An 11281-nucleotide genomic window follows, 5' to 3' on the forward strand; every position below is an offset into this window, starting at 1 on the left:
GAGGGTTATGTGTCCTCGGCACCGCCACCGCCCTTTCGCCACCGTCCTTTCACCACCGCCACCGCGCGCGTATACTGAGGGGGGAGCGAGCCCCTCGTCGCCCCCTCCGTATACGCGCGGTGTTTTTTTTGGGATCGAGATCAGGGGGCGGCGAGGGTTATGTGTGTGTTGTCCTCGCCTCCCTCTCCGTGACGCCGTCGTCTACCGCCCCGTCTCGCGCTCTTCCGCGACACCCTCTCCCACCCCTTCCAGCTTGCCGGCCCCCTCCTTTTGCCACCGCCCTTTCGCCACCGCCACCGTCCCCCTTCTTCACTTAATTAATTTGTTTTTACTACATGTTTTCAGGACTGACATATGGCGGACGATAGAGCTGACCCGATTATGGACAACTATGATCCGGACGTCGAAGACCATATGTTCGGCATCATAAACGGCGATATTGTATATGTGCCGACCGGACAAGAAGAAGATGATATCTCTTCTTATCCGAACCTTGACGGTGAAGATGAAGGGCGCCGTCGGCAAGATGATGCCGAAGAAACATCGATAAACGACGATCTTCAATTGGAAGTAGCAACCACCTCCGGCGCCGAGGTATATATATACATTGAGCCTCCGGTGATACAAACTAACCGATTTGAATAAATATGTGTGTACTAACGCGCGCGACTCTCTTTCTTATTTTAGCCCTCGGCCGGATCGTCGAAACAATCGAGTACGTCGTCAAAGCGTGGCGCAACCAAGACGATGAAACAAGGAGAAACATGCACCACCGAGGTTGTCGACGAGTGCAACCGGCGGGCCGCTGGAGCCCCGCAAGAACGCCACCAAGTTTGTCAACCAATGCGGAGCCATTGTTAGAGAAAACGTCTCGATCACCGTCCAGGAGTGGAATGAGCCAAAGAAGGCACGAGTTGGTTTCACTTTTGTCGATGAGAGAACAAAAAAAGATTGCTTCAAGAAGCTTATGGAACATTTCGTTCTACCTCCGGAATACAACAAATTCGATGAGGAGGGTAACAAGATTGAGGAAAACAAGGAGAGGAGGAGGCTAGTCAAACGAGTTCGCTCTTCATAAGATGTCCGCGGCATTCCGGAAATTCAAGCAAAATCTAGCCCATGACTTTGTCAAGGAGAACAAGACTCCGGATTTCAAAGGACAATATGAGAAACTGAAACATGATTGGCCAGAATTTGTGAAGCAAAAGAAATCGGAGCAGTTCCTTGAAATATCAAAAAAATAAGGAAAATGCGGCTACGAAGGAGTACAATCATATTATGGGGCCAGGAGGGTATCGCCTTTGGGAGCCTAGGTGGGAGAAGATGGAGAACGTGCTGAGGGCGCGAGGAATCCGTCCAGGTACGGAGGGATGGGACCCAAGGGCCAAAAGCTGGTGGGTACGGGCATGGGGGATCGCCGAACCCGGAGACGAGGGGAGTGTGTTTACCGGGGCAAAATAATTAAACCCACCCAAAAGCTTATTGAGGCAATGAGGGATGCTCAAGAGGGGAAGATCAAGTTCAACGAGAGAGAACGACGCGGCCGACAAAAGCCCTCGGGAATCCTGAACACGGAGGACGTGTACGAGGCATGGGGCACATTCCGTGGAAAATAGGGTTCCCCGGAACGATGACCCGTACGGTTACAGAAGCCGTAAGAGAAAGATGGATCGGGAAGCAGATGTTGTCGCGCGGTTGGCATCGGAAATGGATGTGATGAAGAAAACCGTGAGTTTACTAGTAGCCGAAAGAGATGCAGCTCGGGCGCATCATGAAGATCATCCATTGGATCTCGGAAGCCAGCGGCGGAAAAGCGGCGTGGCTTCCACGGAGGCCCCACCGGCTGGTGCACCGACGATCGAAATTACTGCACCGGAGCCTCCGGTGGTGGAAATTACTGCACCGGAGCCTCCTCGCTACCCGTGGACGATATAAAGGAGATGAAAGAATGTCATCTGTATTATCCTATCGGGAACATGTCCATGAAGGTAGCCATCGGCGGTGCTTTACCATGTTTACCGGAGCACTCCACCACAACAACCCCATTCAAGATGGCTATGCTCGTGTCACGGTGGAGGACATAGTCCAAGGGTTTGAGGACCTGGACATTGACATTGCTACACCTGAAGGGGCGGGAAGACTTGGAGATGTCAAGCGCCAGTTCATTCTATGGCAAAAGAAGTTTATCAAGTTTCCAGGCGAGGCGCCAACAAGTCCACCCCCTACGGTGGTGGTGGCGGTGGCGGTGGTGGTGGTGGTGGTGGTGCTTCACCTACACCTCCTTCACGAGGGCCGACGCCGCCCCCCAATTCACCTCCGGCGGGTAGCGGCCGCCGCCCCCGGTCCGCCCCGGGCGGGTAAGCGAACGCCGCCCCCCAATCCACCTCCGGCGAAGAAGCAGAAGCAGTCCTGGACTATCAACCCGGACCCTTATGTACCTAAGACCACAAAGGTACCGGAGCCATCACTGAAGCCTCTCCCCACAAGGCCTTGGGAACGTACTGCCGAGGAAGTCGACGCGGCCGCGACTCGCGATTATGAGAAATGGAAGGCGGAATGCAAGAAGAATAGAGAGCCCGAGCCCAAGCAAGTATTTTCTGAGAAGCAAAAGAGCTGGGCTAAGTCATTTTTGAACACACCGTCCCAATCCGCGAAGAATCTTCCTGACGACTATGCACGTGAACTTCGTAGGCAAGCACTCGCGTTCAAGAGGAACCAAGAGTTGGCGGAGAAGCAGGAGAAGAAAGCCTTGGAGGAGGCCGAGAAAAAATTAGAAAGGGGGAAAGAAGTTACCCAGCTCGGGGAACAAAGTAAACAATCGATCGCCCCGCTCATAGTGCAAGCCGCCGGTCCGGATGCCCCCGATATCATAGCAGCTGCGGCAGCTCATGGATTGACCGTAACGAGTGCCGGAGAACAAGCGGCCAACTTAGGTATCACTCTTCGTGCACTGTTAGGCCTTGATGAGGCGCCAATGAAGGACGTAGTATTTACATATGTGGAGAATGGCCCTCTCGTCGAGCCTGCGCGAGAAGAGGATCTACCTCGACAAATGAAAGGTCTGCTAAATTGGTACAAGGGTTACATAAAACTTAAAAACGCCAAAGACTATATTTATGCGGAAGTTAGATATGAGCATCACTTCAAACATTACTACATAACAATTCATCGGAGTGAATTGGTCCAGCTGTTCAATCTGCGCGAGCTCGACAAATCTATCATCAGTTGCTACGTTCTGTAAGTGATTTATTAATTTCTACCCCATCTCGTTCATTGCCTGCACTATATATATATATATTTTTTCCTAACTATCTTGTTGTGTACGCTATTATGCAGAATGAAGAAGCGGGAAATGCGAATAAGGAACATCCATGATGTTGGGTTCATTGACCAACACATCGTTAATTCATATGTGTTAGAACACCACCCCGCCGACGTGGAGGAAGACCTGTGGCGGTTTCTTAGAAAACAGGAACTCAAAAGTGATATTCTATTTTCTTACCATTTTGGGTGAGTGTTTCTGTCTTGAGCACATTCTCTTTTGTTTACTCCATGCATGGTATGTGGCTAATCGATGAGTTATGCATGACTATGCATGTATCGTGTCCGCGAGGTTCCACTCGGATTCGATGGTAATTCAATTTCACACCTCCACGGTTCTCGTCCACGACTCTCGAATATGGATGCGGCGCTTTGGGCCGACATGAGAAAAATGATGCAAAAGTAATTGTTTTCATTCATTTGCGCTCTATATCGATCGGCCTATTTCGTTCATCATTTCCTAATATCAAGTAACTAATTAATAACTCTCTTGTTCATTTAATTTTATTTGCCTCGTAGGGTTTGGAGACGGTTCGTAGATGAAAAGATCGGTGAATTCAAAAAAGAGCTACAATTACTGGGGATATTCAGCCACCGGGGACCAATCTATGTGGATACTATGTTTGTGAGAGGATCCGGAGATACACCAATGAGCGGGACCAGTCGTCTGAGATCAACATCAAGAGGAATAACCTCCGGAAGACGCTTAGTCCAGAAGCTCGCTTCCGACCACTTCAAGAGGAACTAGCTGGATGGTTCGCGAGGGAAGTCATCGATCCTAGAGGAGAACACTATGTAGAGGACGTAGAACTTCATATGCACTAAATTATGTATGGAAACTTGTTCAAAATTGTATATGGTCATCCGATATTGAATATATATTGTATATTCCTCTTGAATTCTTTTTGGTTCTAATTTCAAATTTGTTTGAAATTGTACATTCATATGCATGTATATATGTAGTACCTAGAATATGTGAAACTCCTTCAAAATTAAAACCCAAAAGAAATAAAACAATACAAATTAAAAAGAAACCAGGTTTGGGGGGGGGGGGGGGGGCTAAAACCCTAAACCTGCGGAGGCCTTTAGTCGCGGTTGGCCAGAAGAACCGCGACTAAAGGTCCTCCGCCCTGGCGCTCGCCTGCCGCCCACGTGGACGGGCCTTTAGTCGCGGTTCGTAAGGAACCGCGACTAAAGGGGGGGCCTTTAGTCGCGCATAATTGGTCGCGGTTGCGCAACCGCGACTAATGGCAGTTGCGAACCGCGACCAATGGCCGTTTTTCTACCAGTGTTATTAGGAAAGTCAAGTAAAAGAAGTTTTCATTTATCAAATCTACCCTTGGATGGAAAAAATACTACTCTTAAACTCTCCTAGTAAATTGCACCGTAAGAAACCTCTGAAGCAAACTTGTAAGGAAAATAATGGAGGTGGCCAAAACTTGTGAATTCGTTGTCCGGGAAATTGAAGTGATACGCTAGCCCAGAATTCCGTCTTGCAAGAAACGGAGAGCGAAATACACAAGTCATGGCATAGATAAATAATTCTCCATCGTCCAATCCGCTCTACAAGAGCAGAGGAAGACAGCGTCGATCGGACAGAAGCACTACGAGTGACTAGTAAACTTGATCGACACCAGGTTAGCTCACAATGGCGAGCCAATGCACGGCTGGTGGAGCATCTCGCCGTTTCGTGCTAGCTCTCATGGTACTGACGCTCGTACGTCAGTCCAGCTGCATTACTCCCCCGGCGCCGACGATTCCTCGGTCGACGCGGCCGCCGGCGCTGATCCTGTTCGGTGACTCCATCGTGGACTCGGGCAACAACAACGGCCTCACTTCGACGGTGCGGGCCAACTTCGCGCCCTACGGCCAGGATTTCCCCGGCCACAACGCCACCGGCAGGTTCAGCAACGGCAAGATCGTCGGCGATATCCTCGGTAAGCTACTGGTTCCCGCATGGCTATGACACTGACACCGTCTGGAGTTTGACCGTTGGACATTCCAGCCACTCGGATGGGCCTGAAGCAGTACGTGCCGGCTTACCTCGGCACGGAGCTCAGCGACTGGGATCTCCTGACAGGCGTCAGCTTCGCCTCCGGCGGCTGCGGCTTCGATCCCCTCACGTCCGACCTCGTGGTGAGCGCTCCCCGCCCGCATTTTCGATCTCCACTTCCAATATGGAACTCTCAACTTGGAAGGCCGGCCATTGGTTTTCTCTTCTTAATGTATATACTCGCCGGCATTTCCGATCCAATTAACCCTGGTGTTTCAGTCGGTTCTCAGCATGGACAACCAGCTTGACCTGTTCAAGGAGTACAAGGGTAAGCTGGACAGCATCGCCGGCACGCAGCGAGCCGCCTACATCGTGTCGACGAGCCTGTACCTGGTGGTCACCGGCACGGACGACCTGGCCAACACCTATTTCACCACGCCGTTCCGACGAGACTACGACCTGGAGTCCTACATCGAGTACATCGTCCAGTGCGCCACTGACTTCATCAAGGTAACCACCGACCGATTAAGCATGTACTCTACAGCATGGCCATGTCGCTGTCGCTCAAACTGTGGTTCGATTCGGGCAGAAACTGTACGGCGAGGGCGCGCGGCGGCTGAGCATCGCCGGCGCGCCGCCCATCGGGTGCGTGCCGTCGCAGCGGACCATCGCCGGTGGCCACGACAGGGAGTGCGTCTCCCTCTACAACCAGGCGTCCGTGCTGTACAACGCGGCACTGGAGAAGGAGATCAAGCTGCTCAACGGCTCCGCGGAGCTCCCGGGCTCGGTGCTCAAATACATCGACCTCTACAACCCGCTGCTCGACATGGTGCAGCGCCCGGCAGCTTACGGTACGCAGCACAGTTTGTTTCGTCATCCTAAATACTGTAAGAAGGCCGAGGAGATGAACCCGTCTCGTTTGTTGATGGAATTCGGTCTGTTCTTTCTAGGATTCGAGGTGTCCAACCGAGGGTGCTGCGGCACGGGGCTGTTCGAGGTGACGCTGACGTGCAATAGGTACACGGCGGACGCCTGCAGAGACCCGAGCAAGTTCCTCTTCTGGGACACCTACCATCTCACGGAGACAGGCTACAACATTCTCATGGCGCAGATCATTAATCGTTACGGATTGTGGTAAGGGATGGGACACACACACACACACAAAGCTGGAGACTTTTAGCGATACAGTGACACTAGCACTGCTTCATAGAAGAAGAAAAATCCCATGTACTATCTTGGAATATTTATCTGAATTATTTTGTGCAACTATGTCAGTTCGATCACTTTGCAATGTGTACTGTGAAGATTTTGTGGGCATAGCCAGATCAATACCGATGTATGTTAGCCCTTTTCAACCAGATACCTGCAACTTTCAGTGGGTAGCTTGATCTAACTGAGAGTTTATAGCATAAAACTACTACTTTTGATGCTAAATTCCGAAAACTACCAGTTTTCGCTCCAATCGCACAGAACTACCACATTTGGGCGAGTTTGTTTCAAATAGCACTGATCGTCCACTGAACGCAGATTGACAGCGTTTATGACAACGCGGGCCCACTGTCAGGCATGACGTGGCGCCTTCCGTCAACGAGCCGTTAACGGCGTGCCGTAGAAGAGGCACGCGCGCCTGTCCGCGCGTGACCGACCGACCGAGCCCGTGCCCTAACCCTAGCTTATCCCCTTTTCCCCTCCCGGCGATGGCGGCGGCGACTCCGGCGATGTCGGCGGCGGTGGCGGCCATGCCGGCTCGTCGGCGGGCGGAAGCGGCGGCGCATATTCGTCGGAGGGCCGCGGAGGGAGGATGCGCGGTCGCATGGACTCGAGCTTGCCGGCAGATCTCGCCTACACGCTAGTACCCTCGCCGGCGAAGAGTAGCCATCGTTGGCCATCGGGATTCGATGGTGTAGAGTAAGTCCTCAACTTCTCAAACCATCTACCATTTCCATGCCTCGTCGGTTGCTGCCAATGATTTTTTCCTTTGCCAATGCCAATGCTTCACTGGACATGCTGTTGATTACAAATGGTAGTTACTCCCCATGCTTGTTCAGGCTGGTAGCAAATTTAGCTAGGTTTAATTTCTGTTGGCCATGGTTATTTTCGGTTGGCAATGCTTATTGAGCAATTTTTTCCGTGGTAGCAAATTTAGGTAGGTTTATCTAAGCAATGCTAGGTTTAAATTAATTTAAATTTACCCTTATCTAAGCAATGCTAGGTTTAAATTAATTTAAATATCTGTATGGAACATAGAACCTTTTTTATATAATCTTGCATTTATCCTTTGCTAGGCTGGATGATGATATTTGGGATATCAAATTTCATTTCCCTGGTCAAGATAACCTTGAAAGAAAGTTGAGCCGATCTGACATCACGGTTCTGAATTTGTTATCTTTGATTGAATCATATGGGTATGGTATTAGGGACAACATGTATTATGTAAAAGAGAAAGGGAGAGGTGTGGAAGGAATGGAATTAATTGATAGCATGGGCAAAATCTCAGAGATGCTAGCACTGTATGAAGCTGAACAAGTTGTGTATATTACTGTGTTGAAGAAGAATTCTGTTTGGCCAGCTGGATTCAATAAGGAGGCAGATGAAGTTGAAGTGCTGGATGTCCCTATGAAGTTTTCTGTTGACTACAATGGTGTCAACTACATCTCAGATAATGAAGAATTTGTGCCAGTAGCAATTGACTTAATAGATGTGCTTCATGTTGGCACTCAACAAAGTTGCAATGTTCAAGGGATGCAGGCTCCTGTTGATATGATGTCTGATGATGAGGATGCTTTCTTTTATACTTGTCAGTACAATATTGAAGAAAGGAACAGATTGGTTGCATAGGAATATGAACTAATGCACAAATTGAAGAGACAGAAAAAAGAAAAGGAACCTGATGAAGAGGTTGTTGAAATAATGCATAAGCTTCATGAGGAGAGGAAGCGGAGATCAAACCTAGCCATGCACTACGAAGGAGATACAGATGTAGAAGAGATTTATGAGGAGGAAGAAGAAGAGAGTGATGGTGAGGAGGTAGCAGAACTGGAGTACTTTGACAAGGAGTACTCCTTTGATAAAAAAAACAAGCATTGAACCCTGGCCCAACTAGCAGATCTCATTATGAAGCAGTAGAGGACCAGTGGGAAGACTTTGTGCCATCTAGTGATGAGGACAACAGCCCAGGTGATGTGGGAGACAGTGATGATGATGGATTTACCAAGAAACACAAGATTCCATGTGGAAGGAAGAGAAAGCTTAAGAAGTTGAAGAAGAGGGTTTGGTATGATCCACACAGGGCTGATGCTCATCTTCAGTTCTGCAAGAAGTTGTGTTTCAAAGATGTATATGAATTCAGAGTTGCTCTCAGGAATTACCACGTTGCACAATTGAGAAATTTTGCCTATCACAGGAACACTCCTCAAAGTATCATTGTTACATGCACAGCACAAGGGAAGGAAAAAGGCTGCAAATTCTATCTCACAGCCTCACAGATAGCGCATGAGAGTACTTTCTGCCTGAGAAAATATGGCACAACACACACTTGTATTCCTCATGGAGAAAACACTCCAGTATCAATTGATTGGCTGGCTGGTCAAGCTGTCCACACAATGAGTATAGATCCAAATACTTGTGTCGACACTATTATTGAAAATACAAAATTGAAGTTTGGTGTTGAAGTGCCTAGGAGCAAAGCCTATAGGGCAAGGAAGAAGGCTTTTGATCTTGTCATGGGAGATCAAAAGGCACAGTATACTAGGCCCGGGGACTACTTACGGGCAATTCTAGACACAAATCCGGGCGATTAGGTGTGTTGTCACCACTAAGGAGCTTGTCGAGCATCCTAGCCGTAATCCAAGGTTTCATGGGCTCTTCATATGTCTGAATGCCTCTTTGCAGGGATTCTTGAATGGTACTGCATTGGAGAGTCAGGGCAATTTGGAAATTACACAATCATATCAGATAGACAAAAGGTTAGATTGTTGACATTGGACACTATCATATGTTGACATTTGAACAACCTAGTTATGTATAATAATAAATGCTGGTTTTCTTACTCAATGTTTCTTGTGTAGGGATTGTTGAAAGCAATTTCTCAAGTATTCCCCAACTCACCACAAAGATTACATGCGCGACATATTTATGCAAATTTTCAGTCGGCAGGATTTAGAGGGCCTGAGCTGAAAAAACATATGGATGCAGCAAGTTACTCATATACAAAAAAATGGTTTTGATCTTGCAATGGCTGCAATGAAAGCTGACTGTGAAGATGCATACAATTGGCTGGCCCAAATCCCTCCTGAAACTTGGGCAAGACATTTATTTGACACTAACTGCAAGACTGACCTTGTGGTCAACAACAATCAGTGAAGTCTTCAACAAAATGATCTTAAATGTGAGGAACAAGCCAATTAGAACAATGCTTGAAGGAATCAGAAACAAGCTCATGGTGAAGTATAGTGGAACAAGGGACAAAGCAGCTAGGGCTAGATGGGAGATCACTCCTTTCTATTACGAGAAGCTAGGCTGAGGCAAAGATGTGGTCCGGAGATTGTACTTGCTAAGTTGGCGGAGGCTGGTCTTTGGCGAGGTGACAAGTGTTAGTGGAAGAATTGTGGCCGTGGATCTTAAGAAACACTCTTGTTCTTGCGAGAAAGTGGGATCTCACGAGAATTCCCTGCAACCATGCGATGGTTGCAATCATGAAGTTGTCACAACATGCCGAAGATTATGTGCACGACTTCTTCAAAAAGCCTATGTACGAGAAGGCTTTCTCGTACACAGTTTACCCTGTTCCTGGACCTGAGGACTGGAATACAACAGACACACAAGATATCGACCCGCCTGTGTTTAGGGATAGGCCGGGGAGGAAACAAACTGTGAGAAGGAAAGGCAAGTTTGAGCCTCCAGCACCTAGAGACACATCAAGGATGACATCAATCACTTGCAGCAACTGCAATCGTGTAGGCCACATGTATAACACATGTACTGTACCATTAAGGCCTGGGCTTCAATCAAGAAAAAATAATCACCAGGTAAATTGCAGCCTAATACCCATGCATAGATTTGTAGCTATGATACTTGTACACATTTTAAGGTCAAGTGCTTGCTAACACATGCCTAATACTTGCAGCCTAATAGGACCAGTGGTTGCTCCTCCACTTCTGCCACTACAAGTACAGCAAGGCAAACAGAAGTAGCACCAGCAGCACCAAGGCAAGCAGCAAGACCACCACCAGGTCCATGTCAAGCAGCTGGAGTAGCACCAGGTCCAAGTCAAGCAGCTGTGCCACCTCCAGCAACAAGGCAATCAGCTGGAGCAGCACTAGGTCCAAGGCAAGCTGCTGCACCTCCAGCAACAAGGCTACCAGCATTCAGTGCACCAAGGGCTTGTAGGGTTGGCAGACAACCCAAGTTAACTCCAAGGATGGCAGGCTATCTCAATGCTGGAAGGTGGAGTAGCTACAAAAAGTGAGGAAGAAACTGCTACTTTGTGTAATTGATGGTTTGCCTCAGGTTATCACAAAGCTACTTTGTGTTATTGTGTAAGACAATGTGTTGAATTGCATCAGGTTGTGTTTGATGGTTTGTTTGTATCAGGGTGAAACAATGCCAAGTGTTTGTTTGTATCAGGTTGAAACAATGCCAAGTGTGTTTGTTTGTATCAGGTTGAAACAATGCCAAGTGTGTTTGTTTGTATCAGGTTGAAAAATGCCAAGTGCTATGTGTTGTTTTGTTTGTGCTACATGGTTTGTTCAATTGCATCAGGTTATGGTATGTGTAAAGCTCAAACAATGCTAAGTGAATTGCATCAGGTTGTGATAGATGAGTTTAAGCACTGATAAATGTTCCCAGGACACATTTGTTGTCAAATGTGCCGGCGACCATTTATGGGCGGCGCCGCCGTGACTAAAAATCGCCGGCGACCTCTTATGAGCGGCGCCGCCGTGACTAAAAACTGCCGGCGACCATTTA

At 48.4% G+C, this 11281-nt stretch overlaps 1 protein-coding gene across 1 annotated transcript; it reads left to right on the forward strand.

Moving 5' to 3' along the window:
- Positions 1-4591: 4591 nt before the first annotated feature.
- Positions 4592-6452, forward strand: LOC124647720 (GDSL esterase/lipase EXL3-like). The gene is made up of 6 exons (XM_047187610.1): positions 4592-4597; positions 4964-5258; positions 5327-5457; positions 5594-5824; positions 5904-6165; positions 6265-6452. The coding sequence occupies exons 1-6, from the start codon at positions 4592-4594 to the stop codon at positions 6450-6452; spliced, it is 1113 nt and encodes a 370-aa protein (XP_047043566.1).
- Positions 6453-11281: the final 4829 nt, after the last annotated feature.

This window comes from Lolium rigidum, chromosome 4, assembly GCF_022539505.1.
Source record: "Lolium rigidum isolate FL_2022 chromosome 4, APGP_CSIRO_Lrig_0.1, whole genome shotgun sequence".
Classification (NCBI taxonomy): Eukaryota; Viridiplantae; Streptophyta; class Magnoliopsida; order Poales; family Poaceae; genus Lolium; species Lolium rigidum.